Source organism: Centropristis striata, chromosome 15 (genome assembly GCF_030273125.1).
Source record: "Centropristis striata isolate RG_2023a ecotype Rhode Island chromosome 15, C.striata_1.0, whole genome shotgun sequence".
NCBI lineage: Eukaryota > Metazoa > Chordata > Actinopteri > Perciformes > Serranidae > Centropristis > Centropristis striata.
In genome coordinates this window covers 34,690,241-34,717,702 of record NC_081531.1, presented here as the reverse complement: position 1 = coordinate 34,717,702, position 27,462 = coordinate 34,690,241, and the positions used below count along the sequence as shown (strand labels likewise).

At 37.0% G+C, this 27,462-nt stretch overlaps 2 protein-coding genes across 9 annotated transcripts in view; one reads left to right on the top strand and one right to left on the bottom strand.

The window, feature by feature from the left end:
• The window catches only part of thoc2 (THO complex 2), a 43,724-nt gene extending 23,247 nt beyond the window's left edge, over positions 1 to 20,477 (top strand). The window contains exons 23-39 of one of the 5 annotated variants that reach the window (XM_059351120.1): positions 1,068 to 1,343; positions 2,261 to 2,402; positions 3,502 to 3,659; positions 4,456 to 4,584; positions 5,151 to 5,282; positions 5,395 to 5,579; positions 7,201 to 7,376; positions 8,426 to 8,528; positions 8,637 to 9,022; positions 9,876 to 9,934; positions 11,435 to 11,470; positions 14,553 to 14,684; positions 14,853 to 14,919; positions 15,009 to 15,154; positions 16,392 to 16,468; positions 19,483 to 19,534; positions 19,622 to 20,477. In XM_059351120.1, coding sequence (XP_059207103.1) covers positions 1,068 to 1,343; positions 2,261 to 2,402; positions 3,502 to 3,659; positions 4,456 to 4,584; positions 5,151 to 5,282; positions 5,395 to 5,579; positions 7,201 to 7,376; positions 8,426 to 8,528; positions 8,637 to 9,022; positions 9,876 to 9,934; positions 11,435 to 11,470; positions 14,553 to 14,684; positions 14,853 to 14,919; positions 15,009 to 15,154; positions 16,392 to 16,468; positions 19,483 to 19,510 — 2,232 coding nt within the window. In that variant the 3' untranslated portion in view covers positions 19,511 to 19,534; positions 19,622 to 20,477. Of the gene's footprint in view, positions 1 to 1,067; positions 1,344 to 2,260; positions 2,403 to 3,501; positions 3,660 to 4,455; positions 4,585 to 5,150; positions 5,283 to 5,394; positions 5,580 to 7,200; positions 7,377 to 8,425; positions 8,529 to 8,636; positions 9,023 to 9,875; positions 10,960 to 11,434; positions 11,471 to 14,552; positions 14,685 to 14,852; positions 14,920 to 15,008; positions 15,155 to 16,391; positions 16,706 to 19,482; positions 19,535 to 19,618 lie in introns of those variants that run through there. The other 4 variants (XM_059351119.1, XM_059351123.1, XM_059351121.1 and 1 more) reach the window with 4 other exon arrangements.
• A 1,409-nt stretch (positions 20,478 to 21,886) lies between these two features.
• The window catches only part of gria3a (glutamate receptor, ionotropic, AMPA 3a), a 118,995-nt gene continuing 113,419 nt past the window's right edge, over positions 21,887 to 27,462 (bottom strand). Inside the window, exons 14-16 of one of the 4 annotated variants that reach the window (XM_059351126.1) lie at positions 26,688 to 26,802; positions 25,381 to 25,629; positions 21,887 to 23,387 (exon numbers count right to left, since the gene is read on the bottom strand). In XM_059351126.1, coding sequence (XP_059207109.1) covers positions 25,384 to 25,629; positions 26,688 to 26,802 — 361 coding nt within the window. In that variant the 3' untranslated portion in view covers positions 21,887 to 23,387; positions 25,381 to 25,383. Of the gene's footprint in view, positions 23,388 to 25,380; positions 25,630 to 25,745; positions 26,803 to 27,462 lie in introns of those variants that run through there. The other 3 variants (XM_059351127.1, XR_009395686.1, XM_059351128.1) reach the window with 3 other exon arrangements.

Genomic DNA, 27,462 nt, shown 5'->3' with positions numbered 1-27,462 from the left:
GTTCTGTCTTTTCCCTCTTCCTCTATTTTGGTAATATGGCAGGGGATGCAGTTTTTTTTTATTTTTTATTATTAGTTTATTTAAAAGGGGACAGTGCAATTTCATAAAACACATGATTATACATGGTTAAAAAAGCCAGAGTTAGCCAAAAGGCTAGTTTTCATCTGTAGTCCCCTGGCCATGATGTAAAAAAGCAGGGAATTACGAAACAAAAAACAAACAAACAAAACAAAAAATAATAATAAAAAATAAAAAAAAATACGTACAATATACAAAATACATATACAAACACTTACGATACGATTAAGAAAAAATACAACATCACAACATAACATTTTATCATAACATCAAAACAACACAACAGGCTTATCTTTTAGTGTTAGCAGCTGTAGGTGTTGATAAGCCACAATTTAAACTTTTTTGTGAAGGCCTTGTTGAGTTTGTTTTATTGTTAATTAAGGGCCTGTTAAAAGGATATTTTTTTTCCAGACACTAAATAAGTAGAACTGGAGATCTAGATATTGAAGTACGGTCATGGAAAAAAAAATATTAGACCACCCTTGTTTTCTTCAATTTCTTGTTCATTTTAATGCCTGGTACAACTAAAGGTACATTTGTCATAGCGTTTGTCTCATTCTGTCTTTTCCCTCTTCCTCTATTTTGGTAACATTAGCTCATGTAATTTTACTTTGCTCAGCTTTCTCTTCTGACTCCACCTAAAATGGAGCAATCATTCTCAACAGGCCTCCTTTCAACTTCCTTAAAGGAGACATACCATTATAAAACCCTCTTGCAGTTTCTTGTGCATATGCATTTGGGTATCCGGAGAAAATAGAGAGAATATATAGAGATATATCCCCTTTTAGTGTTCAATCTCACTGCTGCATGCTATTAAATCATACACACTGAACCCTCAATTGTACAGTCCCTGTGACTTAATTTTCACCTTTTATAACAACTTACTTTTGTGCTATTTACATCACTTTTAAAAAAACAACTAAAACTATTTCAATTTTTTGTAACTTTGAGAAAATGGAGGTCTTATTTTTTGCCCTCTCTTCACTCAGTCTAAGTACGATGAGCTGAAGAAGGCAGAGAAAGGCAACCGGCAGCAGCAGAAGGTTCACAAATACGTGGCAGCCTGTGAGCAGGTGATGACACCGGTGCACGAGGCCGTGGTGTCCCTCCACCCCGCCAGAGTCTGGGATGACCTCCGCCCTCAGTTCTACGCCACCTTCTGGTCCCTCACCATGTACGACCTCGCCGTTCCACATTCCGCCTACGAGCGTGAGGTCAACAAGCTCAAGGTCCAGATCAAGGCCATCGAGGAGAACCCAGAAATAGTGAGTAGTTGGTCTGCAGCCGTTCTTCACATGTCACAATAACTGAACTGGACAAACGCAGGGATGCTGTGGAAAACGCAAATAAAAACCTGCATGCATGAAATTCTGAATTTATTGTCTATATTTCCGATAAAAAGGTCAGCTCGGCATAGGGCTGGGCGATATGGCCCTAAAAGAATATCACGATATTGCAGGCTATTTTTGCGATAACGATATTCTTGATGATATTAGGAAATACTTAAAAAAATATAGAAAATATGATTTTTTTTTAGTCTGTATAAATAATTAAAAGTCTAAAATGTAGTTTGAAGTGCAAATCTCAATAATTGCCAAATACAAAAACATTTACTCTTGACTCTTGAGTATGAGCAAATAATAAAAAAAAACATTTAATGAAATTTTGTAAAGGAGAATAAAGGTTCTTGTATGTTTTATTTAAGGCATCTTATTTTGATAGTCTTCTTGTAAATTCTGTGGTGGATTCTCTTAACACACTGTGCTCTTATTTTGAAAGCTGTATGTGTTTAGCAACAGGGAGTAAGTAGCTTTTTGTGATTAAAACAACTTTAACCACTAGTTCAAGAAGTAAGAACGTTGCCAATATCATGATATGCATTTTTTTTTTAACCATAAAAAAAATATACCAATATTATTGTGAACGATACGATATGGCACACCCCTAGCTCGGCAATTAAATATACTTTGTACACTTTACAATTGAATTTGTCAGAAAAGCATTAGCAAATGATCACATTCTGTTCTATTCTCGACTTTCCCACAACTCTCAAAAAGCAGCCAACTCAAACAAGTGCAACACTCTGTGATTGTATAAGAGATGTAAAAGAGTTTGACAATGATGGATAGCTGTCAGGGTTGTGTGTATTTATGGTGTGAAATTCTTCCCCTGTCCAACGTAGCCCCTGAATAAGAAAAAGAAAGAGAAGGAACGATGCACTGCCCTGCAGGAAAAACTGCAAGAGGAGGAGAAGAAGCAGCTGGAGCACGTCCAAAGGGTTCTTCACCGCCTCAAACTGGAGAAAGACAACTGGCTGCTGGCCAGTAAGTATCCTCGTTTTCATGCCAGTGACACTTGTGATCACTTGTCATCTTACTGAAGACTTTTGTTCTGTTTGCCACTACAAAAATTATTAATACTGCACTCTAAGTTTTATTACTTTAATGATTTTTATCAACATGGTCTCACAGGAATCTGTGAAATAGCCACGGATTCGCTTAACTCAAAATCCGTGGAATAGCCACAGAATCACTCAAATTTCCGTGAAACTGTCATATCCCGTGGCTATTCCAACATACAAAGTGATTATGTACATTTACTGAGTGAATATTTAGAAAATAAAACCTATATTTCTCGCTAGAAATGTGATCAAAATCCATTTTTATGCAGAAACTAAGTCAAAATATTGATTTTTTTCACTAAAAATGAGAAAACTGTCCGCCATGTTCTTTGTTCTGACCGCCGGGACCTTGAAAGTCACGTGACTTGGAACAAACCAATAGGAACAAATATCCATGGAATAGCCACGGGATATGATTGTCATTAACTTGCATTGTAGCCAAATCCGTGTCAGTTTCACGGAAATTTGAGCGATTCCGTGGCTATTCCACGAATTTTGAACTAAGCAAAACCGTGGCTATTTCACGGATTCCTGTGAGACCAGGTTCAATTTTATATATATATATTACCCACTCTTTTTCAATTTTAAAAATTTTCTATTTAAATGTTATTTTATATCTCTTTCCAATGCTTTTAGTGTTTTGAGTAAAGCACTTGTTGCCTTGTTGTTGTAAGGTGCTATTCAAACTAACTATGCACCGTCCTCCACATAGCTGAGACAGAAAACTGTGCATCCATTTGAGTGTGATATTTTGAAAAAGGGTGCTCATAGACCAAACCGTATACATGCATTCACCCACAAAAATGTTAAAGGGGAAAGTTTAGTTCCTGCCTAAAGAGCATACAGCCACTAATCTTCAATCCCACAATGAACATGCACATTAAAAAAAACAAAGAGAAATCAGTTTCAATCCACACAATATGTTAATGTAATAAAGGCAAAGCTGCCATAATCCCAGAATCAATATTTGTGTTAAATATTATGTCTAAATGTTAATTAATTTGTTTAATGCTTCCTGACAGAATCCACAAAGAACGAGACCATCACAAAGTTCCTGCAGCTTTGTCTGTTCCCTCGCTGCATCTTCTCGTCCATCGACGCCGTGTACTGCGCCCGCTTTGTCGAGCTGGTCCACCAGCAGAAGACGCCCAATTTCTGCACGCTCCTGTGCTACGACCGAGTAAGACTCTTTGATACATGCGTGCTCAGACACTTATACACTTGGGATGACGAAAATTATATTAATAAGTGCAGCTCTGAGATATTTAGCATCAAAATTTTGACATAGAGCCATGAAAAATGTATGCAGAGCTTTTTCCAATGCAACTGATTTATACTTTAATGCAGAGGTGTCAAACTCTGGTCCGCGGGCCAAATTTGGCCCGCAGTATAATTATATTTGGCCCGCAAGGCAATACCAAATTATTATTATACAGCGCAAATAATACTACAAATCCCAGAATGCTCTGCTGGTGTTTTGGCTTGAACACAGTAGATCAGTGTGTAGCAAACTGAGCAACAATTAAAGTTGTCTTTATGCACTTTTTCTTGCTAGTCCAAGGCTTGAATGGTTGCACATTCATTGAAGGATATTATTATTTGTCATTTGATTTATTGTTGTTATTTTATTCTCACATTTATTTTTAGCCTGCGGAAAAAAGATTACTGTTAAATTTAAATTTAAAGAAGGCCGCATATAAAATAAAGGGACATACGATGTTTATTTAAATTTTGTTTAAGAAGTGAATGCCATTGATGTGTTTGTTTGTTTTATTTGATATTCGATTTTGAATATTTGCAATATTAAGTTATATCAAGCTTTGCTTGTTCCATTTCGTTTGAACTTGTTTAGGTCAATTTTTTCAATAAATATCAATGTTGGCCCGCGACTTTGTCCAAGTTTTACATTTTGGCCCACTGTGTATTTGAGTTTGACACCCCTGGTTTAATGGATTGCACTGTGTGTTCCTCTGCAGGTGTTCTCAGCCATTATTTACACCGTGGCCAGCTGTACAGAAAATGAGTCTCACCGTTACGGACGCTTCCTCTCCTGCATGCTGGAGACGGTGACCCGCTGGCACAGCGATCGCGCAATCTATGAGAAGGTGTCCATTTCTACCTGTTCACTTTGATTTACTTGATATAAGATACAGTACAGGCCAAAAGTTTGGACACACCCATCTCATTCAATGCGTTTTTCTTTATTTTCATGACTATTGACATTGTGATTCATCAAAACTATTAATGAACACATGTGGAATTATGTACTTAACAAAAAAGTGTGAAATAACTGAAAACATGTCTTGTATTCTAGTACGCAAAGGATGGTTACTTTGAGGAATCTAAAATACAAGACATGTTTTCAGTTATTTCACACTTTTTTTGTTAAGTACATAATTCCATATGTGTTCATTCATAGTTTTGATGCCTTCAGTGAGAATCTACAATGTAAATAGTCATGAAAATAAAGAAAAACGCATTGAATGAGAAGGTGTGTGTCCAAACTTTTGGCCTGTACTGTATTTAAATATTTAATTCCATTTAAAGCTTTGTTTGGTTACTTTTCCCAATGGAAACTTTTATAACCTATGATGCGTTCAAGGACTGTAAAATTAAAATTCCCATAATAATATCCGTTTTAACAGTCAATCCTCCTTTTGTGTGGTCTTAGGAGTGCGTCAACTACCCCGGCTTCCTGACCATCTTCAGAGCCACAGGCTTCGATGGCGGCAACAAAGCCGATCAGCTGGACTATGAGAACTTCAGGCATGTGGTGCACAAATGGCACTACATGCTGACTAAAGTGAGCCGCCCCCTTTTGTTTTGTTTTGTTCTTTGTCTGTCTGGATAATGGCAGTCAGAGCTCTTTGGTGGATGTGTATTTATCTGTGATCATGCTCCTCTGCTCCATCCAGGCTTCAGTTCACTGCCTGGAAACGGGAGATTACACCCACATTCGGAATATTCTCATTGTGCTCACCAAGATCCTACCCTGCTACCCCAAGGTCCTGAACCTGGGCCAAGCACTGGAGTGCCGTGTCCACAAGATCTGCCTCGAGGAGAAGGACAAGAGGCCAGACCTCTATGCCTTAGCAATGGGGTAACACAGCGTTGTGTGCTGTTCAGCTCTCTGTGGAGAGTACATTTAACATGTATTTATTATGCAAAGTGTGCTCATGGGATCAGAATGTGGGAGGATGGGGCCCTGGGGAAAAAAAAAAAAAAAAGAGTAGTGCCTGTTAACGAGTTAAATATATAGATGTTTTATTCTAAATATAAATTCACCAAGAAGTGGCAAGTGGTGACTGTAACACAGGTGTTAGAGCTTTGTTTTAAAAAGGGGTGGTTAGACAGGCTGGTAAAGATTTTAACAACTTTCAAGATGGCCAGTGTCTTATATTTTTAGCTCTAGAACGGACAGGGGAGGCAGTTTGTTGAGTTTGTTTTATTGTTAATTAAGGGCCTGTTTAAGGATATTTTTTTCCAGACACTAAATAAGTAGAACTGGAGATATAGATATTGAAGTACAGTCATGGGAAAAAATATTAGACCACCCTTGTTTTCCTCAATTTCTTGTTCATTTTAATGCCTGGTACAACTAAAGGTACATTTGTCATAGCGTTTGTCATAGTTCAGCCATTTTCCATGGTTTTCTTGATAATGATTTAGGGACCACAATGGAAATTATAGGGACCACAATGGAAATTAGGGACCACAATGGAAAATTAGGGACCACAATGGAAATTATAGGGACCACAATGGAAATTATAGGGACCACAATGGAAATTAGGGACCACAATGGAAAATTAGGGACCACAATGGAAATTATAGGGACCACAATGGAAATTATAGGGACCACAATGGAAATAATAGGGACTACAATGGAAAATTAGGGACCACAATGGAAATTATAGGGACCACAATGGAAATTATAGGGACCACAATGGAAATTATAGGGACCACAATGGAAAATAAGGGACCACAATGGAAATTATAGGGACCACAATGGAAATTATAGGGACCACAATGGAAATAATAGGGACCACAATGGAAAATTAGGGACCACAATGGAAATTATAGGGACCACAATGGAAATTATAGGGACCACAATGGAAAATTAGGGACCACAATGGAAAATTAGGGACCACAATGGAAATACTAGGGACCACAATGGAAATTAGGGACCACAATGGAAATACTAGGGACCACAATGGAAAATAAGGGACCACAATGGAAAATAAGGGACCACAATGGAAATTATAGGGACCACAATGGAAAATTAGGGACCACAATGGAAATAAGCCTTAGGGCTTTATTGTGTCATCCCTGACTATTTTTTATCTATTTATATTACATATGACACAGGTTACTGTTTCATATTTTTGATATCAATCAATCAATGATTTTTCCATTAAAATGAATAAGAAATTGAAGAAAAATGGTGGTCTAATAATTTTTCCATGATTTGTATATTGCAAGTCCAGCTGCTGTTGTTTCACATCTGCTCAATAGCACAACATGGACTTCTAAAAACATTCAGTGACAAATTAGTAAAGCTCACAACCTAAAAGCGTCCATGTTTGTGTTTATTTACAGTCGAGTATGCGGAGAAATGCTGCGTACAGCTCAGTTATCAGAATTTGATGGTCTCTGTTTGAAAGTTTAATGTGTGACACTTTGTTTGGTCTCTGCCTTGCACAAACCCTTTATGCATCTTACAGTTATTCAGGTCGATTGAAAAGCCAGAAGGTGCACATGGTCCCTGAGAATGAGTTTCACCACAAGGAGCAGCCAGCACGCAGCGCCACGCCCGCCAGCCAGCAGAACGGCCCCGGCAGCACGGGCAAACCTGCCACCAGCACCAGCAAGACCGAGGAGGGGACGCCAGAAGATGGTGGTGAGTGTTACACATTAGGGGTGTGCATTGGCACTGCCCTCACAATTCGATTCGATTACGATTCACCAGGTAACGATTCGATTCAATTCGATTCTACGATGCGTTGCGATGCATCACAATTATACTGCACACAACAAGGGACATTTTTCGTCAGTCATGAGGCAATACAAGCAGTCAGATAGGCCTAATAATAGATTTTATTGGCTATATTTTGAAAAGATGGCAAAATGAATCTCCTGCCTGAGTTCATCTAAAAGTAAGGAAAGAGAAATGCCTCCTCCTGCCATAAAAAAGGAACCTGCTGAGGTGAAGTTTACATCAGCTAAACGTCGAGCCCTTGTCCCTGAGGGAGGGAAGACGTTAGCGCTATCCCAACTAGCTAGCTAGCGCTAGTTTTCATGACGCAAAAATGTAACGTTAACGAGTCGACTTTAAATAGGCAAATACAATGGTAATCACCTATCAATAGTACTTTCTATAAAAACGTAAATGTTAAGTTCTGTCAAATACTACCACATACTTCAGTCACAACATATCAAAACAGCTTGTCCCGCTAGCTTACCTGTGCTGCGCATCAACACATGGCTCATTTGAATATTCAAATGAGCCATGTGTTGATGCACAAGTCTAGAAGGACAGGGAGTGGGTCGGGTTAGCGTTGTGTTTACTGGAACTTTGACAGGGGCGCAGAGGCCACCTTGGCCGTAAATTGAACATTTTTTCACTGGGCATCAAGGCCAGAGTGTGAAATTCCCACCCTGTCCCCCACAACTTTCCACTGGAGGACAAGAAATAAACATAATCGATTATGGCACTTTGCCGCATCGATGCTGAATCGTGCATGCCCCGCATTGCGATGCATCGCCGAATCGATTATTGTTGACACCACTATTACACATTAGATTTTGTTTGCTGTTCCTACTTCTGAATCATATCTAATATTATTATCTTTAGCTTTTTTTGTTGTTGTTGTTCATGTGCAAAATTATTTTGCATGTCAGTAATGGTAAATCATGTGCTCATCCAGTTCTTGGTTTACTTTTATACAGATCGGGGCAAGGATAAATCTCAGGGGACCACTAAGCCAGTGAACAAAGCCAACAGTGCAGCGGCCAAAGTGACCACCAGCAACGGGAACGGTGCTCTCAACAGGTACCTGAAGAGCTGCTGTCACACCAAGTTATCTCAAACAAAACGTTAAGTGAGTAATGATGTTGTGACCAACGTGTCTGTAAATGACAAATTCTCCCCTTTTTACAGCACTAAAGCCGTTAAAGAACGGGACGACAAGGAGAAGAGCGGGAAGGAGAAAAAAGAGAAGAAAGAAAAGACACCAGGCAGCACTCCCGAGACAAAGGCGGAGAACCGGCGTGAGAAGCAGAGAGACGAGAGAGCGGGGAAGGAGGAGCGGGCGGCACGCGAGGGTAAGGAGAAGACCCCGAAGGCAGAGCGGGAGAAAGTGAAGGCGGAGGAGAAGAGCAACAAAGACGACAAGGCCAAAGCCGGCAACGGGGAGCCCATGGAGCCGTCCAGGGAGCGCGATGCCATCAAGGAGTCCAAGAGCAAGGAGAAAGGAGACCGGAGCGCTGTGGCCGGGTCCCTCAAGTCACCAGGTCCCAGATCGGAGTCAGCCGAATCTGAGAGGGGTGAGGAGCCGTTTCTCCTACTGCTCTGTTCTCCACACAGCTCAGTCAATGATCCACATACTCTATATACCCTGCTTGGACTTTTTTGTGTTATCTTATTTCACGATATAAATCACACGTACATTTTATTTAAGTAACTGCCAAAAATTTCACAGTTTATCGTAAAAAAAACTGTTAAAACGGTCATTTTTATGGGATTTTTAATTTTCAGTTAACAGTCCTTGAACGCATCATAGGTTATAAAAGTTTCCATTGGGAAAAGTAACCAAACGAAGCTTTAAATGTAATTAAATATTTAAATATGTATAGCCTGTGGAGACCCACATTCTTCCTGTATTCATGACACGTGTATACACAAGTGTATATATAAATTTAGTTTTATTCCAATTAAACAAAAAAAAAAGTATCAAATCAACTTTATTTATAGAGCCCTTTAAGACAGCGTTAGCTGATACAAAGTGCTGTAGGCTACATGGCAGGACAGACCAACAATAAAAAAACAAACAAGCAAAAACAACTAAAACAAAGCGAGTCTCATGCTGGGTAAAAACCAATAAATAAAAGTGGGTTTTAAAATGAATCTCAATTTTAAAAAACCACAAAGAACAAATAAAAACAGAACAAAGGCTCATGTATCAAAGAAATTCTCATTTTCAATTTTATTATGTTTGTCATAACGGTTATTCTGCACAAAATACATTTTTGAATTGTTCCCACTTCTAGCTGCGACTGTGCTGATTGCATAGAGCTGCAGGACTTTTACATTTTGTATATTGTAGTCAGCTCTAACTGAATAACTTGAAGCTTTTAGTTGCTAAATTAAACCCAGATTTCCCTCTTCTCGTCTTCACAGATCACAAAAGGCGAAAGCTCGACAGTCACTCTTCTCCGTCCCACTCCTCGTCTGTTAAGGTTAGTATGGCTTGAGGAAGGCAGTGCCCGTTTCTTCTCTATCTGCCGGAGCGTTCCCTGCCGTTGCACATTCCAGCAGCCCCGAAGATCACCAAGGAGAGTTGTCGCACATGCAGGCATGGCATCTGGAAACCCCCAACCAAATCCATGGGAGTTGGAAAGCATTCCATGGACATCAGCATAATATTTTGCAGAATTGGGAGAAAACCCCCCCTCAAAGACTTAGCCAAGAGAATATTGTGTATATTGAGTATTTTCATATTGAAATATTTATCTATTTTCATATTATTGAAAGCAGTCAGTGTGCCTTGGGAAGAAAGAAGTTTTTTAAGCATTTCTATATTCCTCGTGGATTTTTTTGCTTTTTTTTTTGAAAATAATATCCGCCTGAAGCAAAACGGCTTGCCAAAATCAAGAGCTTTTGCCTTCTCCAATGGCAAATATTTTTTTCAACACAGAGAGAGAGCAGTGTTTTACTACTTGAGATGGTGTCCAAGATATTTTTTCCCCGTTTTTGCGAGCTGAGAAGATCCTGTATAAAGCGATGTAAAGTGTTTTTCCCGGATGCAGCGCAGAGTCGGATGTCGGATCTGCTGTGGGAGCCCCCCCCTCCTGCTGCGGGCGGCTGAGTCATCGCCCCCCCCTCCCATCACCGATTGTTAGACGACCTGCATTTCGCCTCCACGTCACATGATGCATGTCCAGTCTGTCCTGCTGGGCCCTACAACGCCGCCGTCATCCCCACAGCCACCAGCCGTCGGCATCAACAGTCGTACTACCTCCTGGCGAGCCACCAGCAACCTGAGATCCAACGGGGAGAAAATGAATGTTGCAGTTTTGAATCAGCCAAAAATTGCAGAGGAAAGTAAGCCTGCTGCCCCTGCAAGGAAGCGAGAGTGAGGGAAAGAGTGGGCGAAGCCTGAATCGTCTGGAGCGTTGCCCAAACCGCTGGGAGCATGTGATAGGTCTTTATAGGTCCTTCCAGCAGAGAAATAGGCTCCCTGTGTCTTATCCATTCCTGAACTGTAAGTGACAGCAACAGTTACCTAATGTAGGGATGCAGTCAAGCACATAAGAATTGACTGATTTGTCTCACACACACAGGCACACGCATACACACACATTATTCACAGCACTTGCACTTTAGATGTATTGAATACCAGCTGCGCTGTAGGACTTTTATATATAATGCTGCCTGACATTGCAGACATGTCTGTAGTAATATGACTAGCAGTTTATTTCATATATGCTCAGGGTTTTCTATTTTTAAGTATTGACATTCCAGATGTTGAGCTTATGAACTCTCCTTTATGTAATAACCTTGTCAAAGCCTTAGTCCTTGAAGGTCAGAGGTCAAGGGAGAAGTATGCTGTTGGTCCGGCCAGCCCCGACTCCCCACTCCCCAATCCCTTCTTCCAACTCTCTACTGCTGTCTGACAACCTCCTTCCAAACCCCCCACCCCCTCCCAGCTCATCTGTCATCTCCATTCATCCCCACAGGACAATAGCAACGAACCCAAGGAGTCCACATCCAAGGTTTGAACCGCCTCTGCTACTCGTACGCTCTCACAGACTGTCTGTTTTCTTTGTCCAAGAGCCAGAAATGTGTCCAGCTGCTGACAAGAAATAACGCGTTTCATCTCTCCGTTTTTTGTTATTCTCACATCGTGTAAAAAAGCACAGTGGTAGCGGGTTGATCCATGTGTCACTGTGCTGTTTGTTAACCCATTGAGGCCTGAAACGCCTGTAAAACCTCTGGGTGATATTAAAATGAGCCCCTAAAATCTGAAGTTTTTCTGGAAATTCAACAGAAGTGTCAACGCTTCTACTAAATAATTTAGATTTTTCAGCCTCTGTAGCAGATAGAAATGAAATTCTAAAAGTATTTGAGAGCTTATACAAATACTACAAAACGACGTATCCGCTTTCCAGGCTTCAATGGGTTAATGAAAAAGCAGTTAAAAGACACTTAAAGGCTCCACAGGACTGCAGTTAAGTGATAATCTCTGTGGCCTGAATTACACATAGTATTATTCATATTCAAAATATTATCTAGTGAGTATCTCAGCTTAAAGGTTCATCTTTTACAGTAGGTTCTCTGGCACGGATTAACAATAAATGTAAATTAAGTACAAGTACAAAAAAGTTGATATTTAGAAAAAGGAAGTAATTCTTTGTTTGTGTCAACTACACTTCTTTCTGTTCTGTGTTAATGTGTTTGACATTTAGTTCCTATAACACAATAAAGTCCTAGTGGGCTGGATACTGTAAAAACTGTTGTAGTAAAGATGTACAACATGACCTTAATGTCTCATGCTTTCCACTGGAATCATGAAAAACTTGACAGTCCCTGAACTGCACGTGCCTGCTTTAAAAACCAGGTCTTAGTATCGCAACGGTTTTTTTTTGCAAATAGGAAGTATACACCTCACATACCTCACATCTCCTTAATAACATAAAATATGAAAACAGATCTTATGTAACTACAGCTATGTACTGAACATAATATCACAGCCGCCTCTTATGACTGCTTAGAGTTTTTATGTTTTCAACTGCATTATAATGTATTATAAGAAAAAAAAAGTTGCTTTCTTTCCCACGTTTTTCTCCTAAAAATTCGACTTTTTTCGTGCAGATTTGCCACTTTAAATCTCTTTAAAAAAAAAATTATAATGTATTATAAGCCATCTATTATTATATTGCGCTTAGAATTATTTACCTATTATATGATTGCTGAATAGGGGAACTTGCACTAAAGTGTTGTCCAATGATTTAACATATAGAATAATACATTATTTAAACTATTGTTATTTGTAGTTTGTGCTGTGAAATGGTTGGAGTCCTGCTTTCACTGAGAGCTCATTGATGCTCAATATTACATACAGAAACGGACAAATCTTTCTGTTTTCATACTCTGTTTTCATTCTGTCCGGAGTTGCTCACATCTTCCTAAAGCTTACGGACACAGACAAATTGGAGCAGGGCTGGAAAATGTGTAGCCAATACTTGAAGTGAGACACAACCAGAGGACATGAGGAGAAAGTTTTAACCCTCTGAACCCCAACAAACCTTTTGCTCTTTTACTTTTAACTCACTGTGGCCTTGTATTTCACTGCAGGTATATAAGCCCTGCATCTCTGTGGAATCATGGCTAGAAGCGAACAACTCAAACATGTCTTTTGTGCAGAAAAACACAGTTATAATGACATAAATCATCCGTGTAAACAACCTGCAGTTCTGTCTGATTTTCAGTGAATATTCAGTCACATTTGTTATTGTTTCACAGTGTTGCTGAGGAGCAGAATGTAATGGTTTTTAACAGCATCTAGTTACTCCAAACAAATCTTTTTTTTGGGTAATTTTTAAAATGAGACATGTAAAACGAAGTGATTTTGACAGGGAGTAAAAAGAACCTTTGGAATTGTGATATTTCTAACAAATGAAAATGAAAATTTTGACGATATTGGCAGTTTTTACAGTTTTAAAAAAATATGATAAACTATCTTTGGCGTTTTCTTAAAGATAACCTACGTGGTTGGGGTTCAGACGGTTAAAATGGTGGAACTTTTTGAGGGGACTGCTCACATGTTCGGTATATTTAATGGCCTCACAATCTGTTTGCATCTACATGCTGCCTCTGTCTTATGTGGACATTTGCATGCATCTATTTTTGTATGTAAAGGAGCATAAATGAGACTGAAATTTATGAAATTTAACAAATATTACAACATGATTGGACTGAATATCATTAGTTTGGAGACATGGAGCTGCAGTGAGTGTTAGTGCTTTTAAAGCTTTTTGTTATTGGACACAGTTTTATTTGAATGAGTCAGTTCTGTTCCTAAAATTTTATCAAAAACTTTATCAAAACTTCAGAGTGCTCCAGGATTTTATGGCCTGATCACCAATAACTGGAAGCTCACATGGTCCATTCAGTGTTTTCTTTTTATCGTGTAGCATTACTTATTTATTTGCAATATATATAATGGCTAGCTGGAAATATTCCCCTTTTCACCATCTCCAGATATGGTGGAGAACAGAGAAATTTAGTTAATAATAGGAAAATATCTTTGACAATGATCTGAGGACAATTTCCTCCGATCATTATTACATGTAGCAAGTTAACCAAAAAGTTTAACATTCAAAAACATAATCGTATAAATAGGCAAATGTATCTTTCTTAATCTATCCATTGTTCACTCTGAATCTTTCCTAGTTTCTCAAACAAACACATGGCTAATTGCAAATGTATTTGTCTTTTTAAGACAGATGCATAAAGCAACTTTTTAAAGTCTTGTGTTTTAGCTCATCTGTTCGACTCTTCTAATCAGCTTTTATACAGGAAACCATCCGATTAATGGGAGCACCCTTATTAATACCTAATAATAAATAGTTTGTCCAAGAATTTTAAATCTCGGCAATAGATGTAGATATGTAAATAGAATTTGCAACAGTTTAGATTGTGGACAAACAAAAGATTTCTATCAGTTTTCACACTTTTGTTAAGTTATGTGGCTTCTATATTTTGTAACTTTTTTAAAGCTATATAAATTAGCTCCTGACAACATAAAAATATTTCTGTTTGTCTCGTTCTGTTCATATGAAATTACCTTCGCAGCACCACGCCAACTACAATTCAGTTGCCCGGTCCAAGAGCAGAGAGAGGGAGATGGAGAAGAAAGACTCAGACAACACACAAGGCCGATCCAAAGAGAAGAAGGAAGAAAAGGATCGCAAAGACAGGAAAAGAGTCAGTATTCAGCACAAAATGGGGTTTTTTGGAAAAGTAATCCTTGTGAATTAAAGTTTTTCTCCTTTTTGTATCGCTAAAGTTAGCTCGTGTTTAAAGGTTTGATATTTCATACATCCTATAATCAGGTTTTTAATGTTCTCTCTGTGGTGTTTTTTGTTTTTTTAGGATCACACAGTCAACGACCATGAGACCAGCCAAGAGTCCAAACGCAGAAAGGACGAGAACGGAACAAGTGTGTTTTGTTCTTCAATAATTTTGATGCAGCTGTCCGCAAACACAGTGCAGAAACAATAAACTCTCCTCTCCTCTTTTCTTCCCCAGACTCCTCCAAAAACAGCAAGAGCACAAGTCCTTCCTGCGACTCACCGCTCTCAGCTGAGAAAGAGAAGAGCAAAAGATCCAAATCTTCTAGTAAAGAGAAGGCCGACTCTGTGAAACCTGAGCGGACGTCTTCTGGAGGCAAAAAGGTCAGAGTCCCCGTCCGTCCTCATCTGTCTGGAGAAGACAGAGAGTCTTCTTCACTTTGAATTTGCATTTCCATTGATGGTACAATAGATCAGCTATTCTCAACCTTTTGGGGTCGCGAGATGATTTCTGGGGGTCGCCAAATCATTTTGGAAGTCAGCTCTGTCTCCACTGTGTTAAAGTGTTCATGTGTTTTAGTCTTTTTGGTCATTTTGTGGTCAATTTGTGTCTTTTTTGGTCATTTTGTTTCCTTTTTTTTGTTTTTGGTCATTTTGTGTCTTTTTTGATCATTTTGTGTCTTTTTTGATCATTTTGTGGTCAATTTGTGTCTTTTTTGATCATTTTGTGGTCAATTTGTGTCTTTTTTGGTCATTTTGTTTCCTTTTTTGGTAATTTTGTGTCTTTTTTGGTCAATTTGTGTCTTTTCTAGTCATTTGTGTCTTTTTTTTGGTCATTTTGTGTCTTTTTTGATCATTTTGTGGTCATTTTGTGTCTTTTTTGATAATTTTGTGGTCAATTTGTGTCTTTTTTGGTCATTTTGTGTCTGTTTTTAGTCATTTTGTGTCTTTTTGGTCATTTTGTGTCTTTTCTAGGCATTTTGTGTCTTTTTTTAATCATTTTGTGTCTTGTTTGGTCATTTTGTGTCTTTTCTAGTCATTTTGTGGTCATTTTGTGTCTTTTTATCATTTTGTGGTCAATTTGTGTCTTTTTTGGTAATTTTGTTTCCTTTTTTTGGTAATTTTGTCTTTTTTTTAGTCATTTTGTGTCTTTTTGGTAATTTTGTGTATTTTTGGGTCATTTTGTGTCTTTTTTTTTGGGCATTTTGTGTCTTTTTTTGGGCATTTTGTGTCTTTTCTAGTCATTTTGTGTCTTTTTGGTAATTTTGTTTCTTTTATGGGTCATTTTGTGTCTTTTTTGGTCATTTTGTGTCTTTTCTGGTCATTTTGTGTCTTTTTTTTGGTCATTTTGTGTCTTTTTTCATCATTTTGTGGTCAATTTGTGTCTTTTTTGGTCAATTTGTTTCCTTTTTTTGGTCATTTTGTTTCTTTTTCGGGTGATCTGAACTGTGCGTGTGAGATCGTGTTCAGTGAGTGAGGGGTCACTGACAACATGCATGTTAAATTGGGGGTCGCGACTCAAAAAGGTTGAGAACTACTGCAATAGATTGAGATGTAAAGGAGTCATTAATTAATCACTGCTGCTGTTTTAACTCTTCGTCTCTGTCTTCTTGCACCACAGGAGTCCAGACACGATAAAGAGAAATCTGAGAAGAAAGAGAAGAGGGACAGCAGCGGAGGAAAGGAAGACAAAAAGCAATATCCTTAAACAAAGAGTGACACCAAAGTCATAATTCTGGGTGAATATTTTAATATTTAATAGTACGGGGTCTTTCTTAAGTGTAGTATTTTTAACTTTACTGTTTCAACAGATCAGTTAGAATTACATGTAAGTAACTCACTGAGGGATAAAGCAGCTTGTTTTAAAACAATGTAAACATTTGTGCACCAGCATTTCAACGTGTGTTAAAATAAAAATACAGATGTTTCCCTTTATTTTATTGATTATTTTTGAAATTCGTCCAGTAATTAGCCAGAGCTCTGCAGCCGGGAGCTGCGAAACTGGCTTCAGTTTATTCCTCGGAGGTCTCGGTATACCGTCAGGGTTCCTCCAAAGAAATATCCTGCTTCTGCCACATACAGGCTGAGGCTCGATGACTGAAAAAAGTTATGGAAAGGACCCTACAGAGGACAGAAGTCTCATTCTCAAGTCTCATGGGACCTTTTTTACATTGTTGAAATAAGCGTTGAGCTATAACATTAACATTTTTTATCATTTTTTTAACATTTATAGTCTCCAACACAGCAAACCTCCCAGCACTCCTCTCATTAGATTTCAGAATGAGAATTTTAAAAAGCAAAACTTGGCTAGACACGATAAGAAACAGACCAGATCAAGCGGAGGGTAAAGAAAACATTTATTTATTTCTTGGTTTGGTCCTTTTTCACACTTAGTGAATACACTACTGGTCAAAAGTTTTAGAACACACCAACTTTTCCAGAATTTAATTGAAAATGATGCAGTTTAATGTCTCAGTGTACTCTGAAATGAATGCACATTTGCAACATTTAAAATTCTTTATTGAGCATGATAGTGTTTTGAAAGTAAAAAAAAGATTCAAAATCATATTTTATGTTGGACTAAAGGACTAAAAAAAGACACGAAATGACCAAAAAAAGACACAAAATGACAAAAAAAAAGACACAAAATGACTAAAAAAAGACACCAAAAGACACCAAATGACCAAAAAAAGACACAAAATGACAAAAAAAGACACCAAATGACTAAAAAAAGACACAAAATGACCAAAAAAAGACACAAAATGACCAAAAAGACACAAAATGACTAAAAAAAGACACAAAATGACTGAAATTCAAGCTGTTCATTTGACTTGAACTGCTTGAATTTCAATAAAAAACACGAAAAATTGGGCTGTTCTAAAACTTTTGACCGGTAGTGTATATGTGCAGCATTTAGCAGCTACTGGCTACTTAAAACTGCAGGAATTAAAAAAAAAAAAAAAAGTCCCATCCCAATTAGTCACTTGGACACAAAAACAGAACAAAGATTAAAGAATACAGAGGTTTGCCATTAAGCACAGCCTCTCATTGCAGTGTACTTGTTTTTCATTTGTTTCCATTATGAGAAAATTACCTTCATTTTGATCCATTGTGTGTCACTAAACACACTCGGATGCAATAAGTGTTGAAGGCTGCAGCAGATGCTGTATTACAGTGAGGAGGCAGCCAGCAGTACTTGCTGGTAAACATAATTAGTGCGCTAATCCTCAGCCTATAACCGTTCAACTTTTCTAATTTGATCATTTAACTGCAGGCAAATTTCCACCCGGTAATAACTGCAGCCCACTCTGATACAGTGAGCCGAGCTAAAGCGATCATGTGCTATTTAACTGGGATGTCATAATTTCAAATTGGACATTTTAAAGAGCTGTTGTGTTGCAAATACTGTTGCTAACTCACTTTATAGCAGGCAGTTATTTACACCTAACTGGTGCTCCTCACGAGGAGAAATGATACAAAAAAAAAAAAAAAAGATAATTTTTGTGTTCCTCGGCAAGTTACTGTGTTGGATTGCACCCTGTTAAGCCCTGAAATGTATGTTTTCTTTAAAGATTGCCAAAAATACACTGTTTATTGGAGAAATGCATTGTAAAAACAGGCATTATTGTTAAAATTTGGAACTTTCTGACAGTTCATGAATGGTTCATAGGTTATAGAAGTTTCCATTACAAAAAGAAATCAAAGCAGAAATCTCTTTATTCTATATGTCTCATTTAAAACGTTGCCAAAACTAAAGCATTTGTAATAACTAGATCCTGTTAAAAACATTAAATTCATATATTTAAATATTCAGGACATATACACTACTGGTCAAAAGTTTTAGAACACATCAACTTCTCCAGAATTTAATTGAAAATGATGCAGTTTAATATCTCAGTGTACTCTGAAATGAATGCACATTTGCAACATTTAAAATTCTTTATTGAGCATAATAGTGTTTTGAAAGTAAAAAAAAGATTCAAAATCACATTTTATGTTGGACTAAAGGAATAAAAAAAGACACAAAATGACCAAAAAAAGACACAAAATGACAAAAAAAGACACCAAAAGACACAAAATGACTAAAAAAAGACACAAAATGACCAAAAAAAGACACAAAATGACAAAAAAAGACACCAAAAGACACAAAATGACTAAAAAAAGACACAAAATGACTAAATAAAGACACAAAATTACAAAAAAAGACACAAAATGACTAAAAAAAGACACAAAATGACTTACAAAGACATGAAAAGAATTTAAAAAATAGCCCAAGACTCCATAGAGTTAAGTTGTTAACCCATTTCTTGTTCCCTGAAAAAGGCCTACCGTACTTGTATAATTCTGAAATGTACATTATTTTTCAGTTTTGGTTAAGCTTACCTTTTTTTATTTACCTCTGGCAGTTCACCACTTACCTTTGTACCCTTTCAAGCTGTTCATTTGACTTGAACTGCTTGAATTTCAATAAAAAACTGGAAAAATTGGGGTGTTCTAAAACTTTTGACTGGTAGTGTATATTATATTGCATATTGCATATATTATGAAATATAAAGCCACAGTGAGTAAAAAAAAGAAGAAAAAAAACGCCCCGATTTGGGTCTGAAGGGTTAATATCAAAGCTGAAAAAGAAGCTCTGCTCTCTGTTCGTTTACAAACATGTTTTTGTTGATCAATAATTCAGTCTGATTAATTTCCCTTAACAATCATACTCATAAATCCTCTGACAAGCACAGATAATGTGCACTAATCAGTAAGGCAAAGGTAAGACGTGTTCAGCTTCTTTCTCTCACTACTTCTACAGTCTGAAGTCAGTATTTCACATATTTTCTCCTCTCTGATCCACAGCAGAACCAGGAAGACGTGTTTTTATCTGCAAGACATCTGCAGCTCCATCTGTACTCTGTCGTTAACTCGTACTCTCATTTCTACCTGTGTTGTTTTGCTGTAAACTCCCCTCCTAAGTGTTGTTAGCTGTAGTTATCTCACCTTACAGACCACCTCATTATTTCTCCGTTTCAGTTTACAGTAAACCAGCTGAAATGTTGTTTTTATTATTCAATACGGGCACAATGTGCTGCTCTAAACACAAGGTTATTATTCTAATTAGAAAAGTGGTTCTTGTATGAAATGATCTAACATCTGGTCATGAATTCAATAATCCCGTGCTTGAAAGTTTGTATTTTCTTTGTGTACATTGTCAGGCTTTGCTTTTTGCTCGTTTTATTGGAGTTAACATGCTTTCCATACTCACTTACCTCATATCCTTTTTGAGATACTTAGATACGTTTTATTTATTTATCTCCCATCTTTTAAACCGAGTAAGACCGTAGACGTAAGTGAGGGAAATAATACAAAGGACCAGTTTGTATATTGTGTACAATAATAAAGAGGGTAACATGAAATTCACATCATGTTATTTCTTTTTTTCTTTTTCTTTTTTCATGTCCCTTACTGTCCTTTTGTGGTTTTGTGTTAATCAGGTTTTTACATAATTTATAAAAAAAAATGCCAGTTCGATTCAAGATTCAATTGTAAAGAAAAAAATCAGACAAAAAAATTCTGACGCTCTGTACTCCAAATGCAACTGTTTCGAAATGACTTTTGGAGATTTTATCTGCTGTACTCAATGAGTGTAAGCTTTTTTTTAAAAAAAACAAACAAAAAAAACCCAATAAATAATAGTTTTCCTAGTGTGTCACTTTGATATTGTCTCCATCTTTCTTTCTTGCTTTCTTTCTCCACAAATGATGATCCACACAGCGGTTATTCAGCGGTTGTAGAAATAGTTTGGACTTCAGATACACTGTAAAAAAAAAGTTATTTTACAGAAATGAACTGTATTTTTCAGGGTTTATCTTGTTTTTCTATATTTAGTGGATATTCTGTAAAAAAGTAAATTACACTTATAAGAAAATTAACCATAAAATCAAAATGTATTTTTTTTGGGACATTTTTTTTTACAGGAGTATTAATTTGCTTAAATATCTTTAATGTTAAATAACTGAATTCTGTATTAAAAAAATACATGTTCCATTATATTAATTTACAGATTTAAACATCCATATTAAGGTTAACATTAGCCCCAAACAATTGTAATTTATGATAATGTATTTTTCTTATCCCACTTCGCAGGTGGTCCTTGTAATTTTGGCTTGGTAAGCCATTTTTTCCCCCCAATCAGTTTCTGATTGATACATTGCTCTCAAGCTGTTTTTGGGACCTCTGTTTCTACATACTACCATTCTGTTTAGCACCAGTTCTCCTCAGCCATGGCTCCACACTTTAAGACAATTGCCTACATTTTCATTAGTTTGTCTCCATTTCAGATTGGTGCATTGCTCTCAAGCTGTTTTAGGACCTCTTTCTCTACATACTACTAGTGTTTTATCACCAGTTCTACTCAACCATGATTCAGCGTTTTTCCTACAACTTCAACTTTATCTTGTGTAGCATTGAACTTGAAAAATATTCCACATTCAAATCAAATCTTCTGATATATCAGGTATTCAGCATCCAACATTCCCACCACAATTCCTTTTAGAAATTGCATTCTCTAGTTCAGCTGTTCTCAACCTTGGGGTCGGGACCCCAATTGGGGTCGCGAGATGATTTCTGGGGGTCGCCAAATCATTTTGGAAGTCAGCTCTGTCTCCACTGTGTTAAAGTGTTCATGTGTTAATGTGTTTTAGTCTTTTTGGTCACTTAATGTCTTTTTTTGGTCATTTTGTGTCTTTTTTTTCTATCATTTTGTGGTCAATTTATGTCTTTTTTTTAGTCATTTTATGTCTTTCTTTGGTCATTTTGTTTCTTTTTTGGGTCATTTTGTGTCTTTTTGGTCATTTTGTGTCTTTTTTGGTCAATTTGTGTCTTTTGGGGTCATTTTGTGTCTTTTTTGGTCATTTTGTATCTTTTTTTGATCATTTTGTGTCATTTTTGATCGTTTTGTGGTCAATTTGTGTCTTTTTTGGTCATTTTGTTTCCTTTTTTTTGTCATTTTGTTTCTTTTTTGGGTGATCTGAACTGTGCGTGTGAGATTGTGTTTGGGTCGCGACTCAAAAAGGTTGAGAACTACTGCTCTAGTTTACAAGTTAAAAAGAGGAAAAGTCCAAAAGATGAATATAAACCTGCTTTTATTAAGGAAATGTAATAAAATCCTTTGTACATTACCTCTCCACAGAGGTTAATTGTGTCCATACATGCAACTCTCATGGTTGAGGTACCGTTACAAATGAACTGGAAAAAACTAAAAACCAAACTGGATCAAATGTCGTTATGGGACTAAAAACTAAACCGGGGTCCATTTCGAGTTGCAGTTTGGTCAAACCATCATCAGATTCACATGCACTTTATCCGGGGAGAGAAAAGGATGAGAAAGTCAGATATACTAAACAAATGTAGGCGTACATGGTTTGTAGCATTTGTAGGATTCTTTTTTCCTTCAGTTTATAAAAAGTTCACTTATACAAACAGACAAACGTAGCTCTTTCCTCAATGTACAGTTCACCTTCTGCATAATGCATAGACACAGAAAGCTCATCACAACCAAAGAAGCTATGGTGTGTTATCATTTACCAGAAAATGTTAAAGATTCACAGCTGCAGATACTGCATTTACATGAGAACGGCTTCTAAGTGTGTACAAAGTGTAAACCATAAGCTCAGTTAAACCATTTGAGTATGCTGTCACATAAAAAGGGCTCACTGTCAGACTCTCTAAAGGATTTTTTCTTTTTATAATGCTTTTGATTTCAACAATATGGCACTAAGTGATTAAAAGCGGATCTCATTTCAATAAAAATAGTCTTGTTTCCAAATAGTGGCAGTTGAAACAAATGCAGTCTCACATGGTTGACTTAAAACAAGCGTCTAAGTGAATACAGTCAGTTTGTATATGATGGATTTGAAAGTAACACCACCTAAACACTTCCAGATGACCTCTAATTTCATAATACTGTTATTTTCTGAGTAAAAACTGGGGTACAATGTCGTCACTTTAATCGATGCTTAACCCTACTGATTGATGCTTGTCCTAAATATTATAAAACTGAAAATAGTCTTATAGTAAAACAAGAAAATGACTTTACTTCACTAAATATAACATTTATCCAACTTAAGTTTTCACCACAAAAATATGTCTGTAAAGGATTCAAATGACTAAATAAGTACTCCAGAATGTTTTGATTGCAAATCATGGCTTTTTTTTCTTCTTCTCTTTAAAATAGAAAAACAACTGAAATTACAACAGTTATCTAATTTTCTTTTAAAAGCAATGTTTTGCCCTATAGTTCCACAGATTGTTTTTTTGTTTTGTTTTTTTAAATTATTTTCAAGTGAATTAAATTTTAGTTGCATTGCCATGACGCTGAAATGCTCCATAAGGCACTACAAGAGGCAAATCTCATGTTTCCAGAAGCAAAAAGTCCTGTTGCGTCATTGCCCTCCGTTAGTGTGACGGGCTCACAGCCCAGAATGAGCACTTGTTGACTTGTAGGCTTGAGTCCAAGCTGATGACAAAGAAGGCTGCTGCCTCGAGGACGCCAGCCTCGGGGTGTCGGGGTCACACACAGCGGCTGTTTCCATCCAGACGCACCAGTGGGAAGAGACACGTTCCACCTCTGCACAAGAGATGCACAAAATATCAGGATCAAACAAGAAAACTCTGACATGCATCGAATAATAAACCATGTTAACCCATAAGAACCCATGGTGACACCTGTGTAACAAATACTTTAAATCTTCTACAATCTCTCATATTCAGCTTTTGCTTCACATTAACTCATTAAATCCCTAAGTGATGTATACTCAACACCCTGGTGTGGTGGTCATGTGACTATAACAGGAAGTGACTTCTCCAAAATGTAGCTGTGACTGGAAACAGAAATGTGAAAAAGTAGCTAATTTCAAAAAGCTTTATTTTTTGTTACGAGGCTAAGTTTAAACTCATTTAACAATTCTAATCCGTTAATAAGATGTCCTGTATTGCATTTAACTTATTTTGACCATATTTCTTGAACAAATTAAAGTCACAATTTTGATATGTGTTATGGAGATTTGATTTATTATTATTGTATTATTATTTTGTTACTTAAAAACAAATTTGTTGTTAAACAGCATTATTAATGTCACATTTTTGATGAATGTTGTGGAGATGCAAAGAAAAAGGCAAATTTGTGTTTCTGTAAGCAGAAAATGTGTCTAGTTTTGTATAATTTTAAAATGAGAAATATAAGATAAATACCATCATTGTAACGTTTATGTCACATCACAGATCTTTGACATTTAGGGGTAGAATTTTTTTTTAACATCATAAATGTGTTCTATGTGGTCCACTTGTTCTGTGGTATATCCCCCATAATTCTCCTTTAAGGATAACTGGGTCTGGGTCCTTATGGGTTAACGTTTACTTATTGTTGTGTCTTGGTGTTTTCCATACTGATGTCAAACTTATTTTTCACATGTCATTTGTTTTGTATATATTTAACCAAAAATAATGCAGTCTGCTATATCTGAAATCAGGTTTTTTAGTTTGGGATATAATTTCAATCAGTCACAGAAAATATATAATAAAACATTTTTGAGGAGGTAATTTTTGGATATCCCATAATATGGTGTTTTTCTGTCATATTATGCTCTAATATATATCAGCAGACTATAATTGACCCATTTTTAGGTATTTTTAAAATTTGACAACTTCTATACTATACTATGACTTTTTCTATCTATATACACTACCGGTCAAAAGTTTTAGAACACCACAATTTTTAAATTCTTTATTGAAATTCAAGCAGTTCACGTCAAATTAACAGCTTGAAAGGGTACAAAGGTAAGTGGTGAACTGCCAGAGGTAAATAAAAAAAGGTAAGCTTAACCAAAACTGAAAAATAATGTACATTTCAGAATTATACAAGTAGGCCTTTTTCAGGGAACAAGAAATGGGTTAAAACTTAAAGCAGTTCTGCAGCAACGGAGGTTGATCAAGCCTGGAAAGTTGCTAAGTTGCTACCAATTCCTACAGGTGTCCCAACTTTTCTTGACCACTTACAACCTACAAGTTGCTCAACATTTAAGGGAACTTCTGCAACAGAGTTGGGGAGAACTTTCTGAAGAATATTTGATTTCCATTGTAGAAAGAATGCCACGAGTGTGACTTCGATGAGTCAACAGTTTAGAATACATTTTCCTTTCTAAACTGATTCTATGATTTATTTTTTAACTTCAATTGTTTATTTGTTACATGCATTAATTTCAGAGTACACTGAGACATTAAACGGCATCTTTTTCAATAAAATTCTGGAAAAGTTGGAGTGTTCTAAAACTTTTGACCAGTAGTGTATATTTAACCCTTTATCAGGCAAAGAACTATATTTAGTACATCATATACTATCATCATAGTATAGCATGTTGGAAAAAAAGTCCCCAAATGGCCCTCCGAAACACCAAAAATACACCATTTACCGTAGAAAGAAACTGTAAAAACTGTCATCATGAGTTTGAACTTTCCAACAGTCCTTGAACAGCTCGAGATGCAGAAACTATAAATGAACTTAATAAAACATGATGTATTTCTGTCACACTGACAGCCATGGAAGCAACAATAAAAGCACCTACCCTCTAGATCTTTACGCTCTCTGTCCCGTACACGTTGTAGCCTTCACGGTATGTGGCAAAATTCTGGGTGTTTGCTGGAGGGGCCGGCTTAAAGTTTTGGGCATTCTTTGCCAGCTTCAGTCTTTTGGTTTCTTGCCGTGACTTATAGCAGAACTCTATCAAAGCCACGGTCATAGCCAGGCCCAGCCCACCCACCAGAATATAGAAGACTCCTGCCACGTTGCTCAGGCTTAGTGCACTTGTCTTGTCCTGGGGGAGGTAGAGACCACCGTTAAGACTTTTTTAAAGTGGCACTGTGAGGCTGACCTCAAATAACACAATGTACATGCTGCTGCTCTATGACTACACACTGACTCAGAGGAGGCTGCTAATTGTATCTACAAAAACCCTCTGAGATATAAGATGCTTAATTTAGCCTGTAAAGTGACATAAAGAGTCTAACTCCTCCTCTTCAGTTATTTCTACTCTGGGAAGGTGAATGTAGACAGAGCTGCTATCTATGCTGCTGTAAAGGTTTAAAGGTCTCTTTAGGAGAGCTCGTCTAGAGGAAGGCGGTCGTGGTCGTACAGGTCTACACATTAAACCCTTGATTTCTCTATCATACAGTAGCTGCTCAACTTCAACACACTGCATTTGTACAATCAAAGTGGCAAGCTGTGGAGGGGGAATTGAACCATTTTGCTGCTATTAAAAGCCAAACAGTGATATTGAAATTAATTTATGTTTGTTTTACCATTTATATGGTGATATTTTGCAGCCCTAAAGACGGCAAATTTTCTTTTTTTTTTCATTTTAATATCTAAAAAGTCTGTTATAAACGGCTTTGCACTGGAAAAAAAAAGTTCCTTCCTCTGACACTCCATGTATGAGACGTGACTATTAAATACGACTTGACCACTTTGGGCTCAGATGGTATTTAAAGGTCAGTTTGGACTTTGTCAGAATAAGGATGCCTTTTGGGGGAAAAAGAGCCCGTCGTAATGCAGTTAGCATACAAATGATTAACATCAACGATAAACTAAATTTCAATAAAGGTTTGGATGACAAAATAGCAGTATAATGGTTTCAATTCTATGGTTTCAAAAAATTTTATGGTATGAATTAAAAAAAAGTGTGTGTAATCATGCTGCAATTTTACTTAAATTGTCCATCAAGACTATGTGCTGAATGTTATTCTGCAAGTATTCAGATACATATCATGTCCTGATTAATGTGTCTGGGAGGATGTATGCTTTGGATGTTTGCATATGAACAGTTAGGTCAAAATGCATTTTTCAATCAGTGTAAAAAGACCTGCAGCGACTGACCTTACTTCCAGAGTCCTTGGTTCCACATTCACCCTTATCGTACCACCATTTGTTTTTCAGCTTGTCTAAGATGCCTTGTTCACTGAGTTTCAATACTGCAAGGTTTACAGGAGTTCTTCACGTGGGAAATAACATAAATAACATTTTATTATGTTATTTTATGTTATTAAACTTTTTTTTAAACTACTTTATACTGTGCAAAGCGATAGAGTAGGGTCCTGGCCAACACATCACAGATAGCAAGCAACACTACAGTATATATATACGTATATATATGTAAATATATGACCTTTTTCATAATCCATGACTACCCTAGCATGCCAGACCCCACCTATATCGCTTTGAGTAATCGGCACACACTGATCACAAGAAGAGAAGATTTGAAGTTGCAGAATAAAGCAGCTGCTGCGTAGCTTTCACAGAATGAAGGAAAACAGAGGCAGTAAATCGCTGAGGGCACTTTTTCGCTATGGGCAGCCCTTTTTTTTTTTATGTTTAGCAAGGTGGATCTAACAGGAACCCTTTCTTGACTAACAGACAAAACACAGGAGTCCAATTTCATTAACAGCTATTAGAGGCTAATGTCTCACAAAACCACACAGAAAGAGAAACATAGTTATCAGCCAGATCAGGTCACAAAAAGACACTTTGTTTTAAGAACAAAACCCCTGATGAGGTTTTTTTTTCTTTTTTGCAAGACATTATGTTCATTTTCCTTGACTGATAGATTCCCAGGCTTATTATCCTTTCAGAAATAAGATCAGTGTTTGTAATC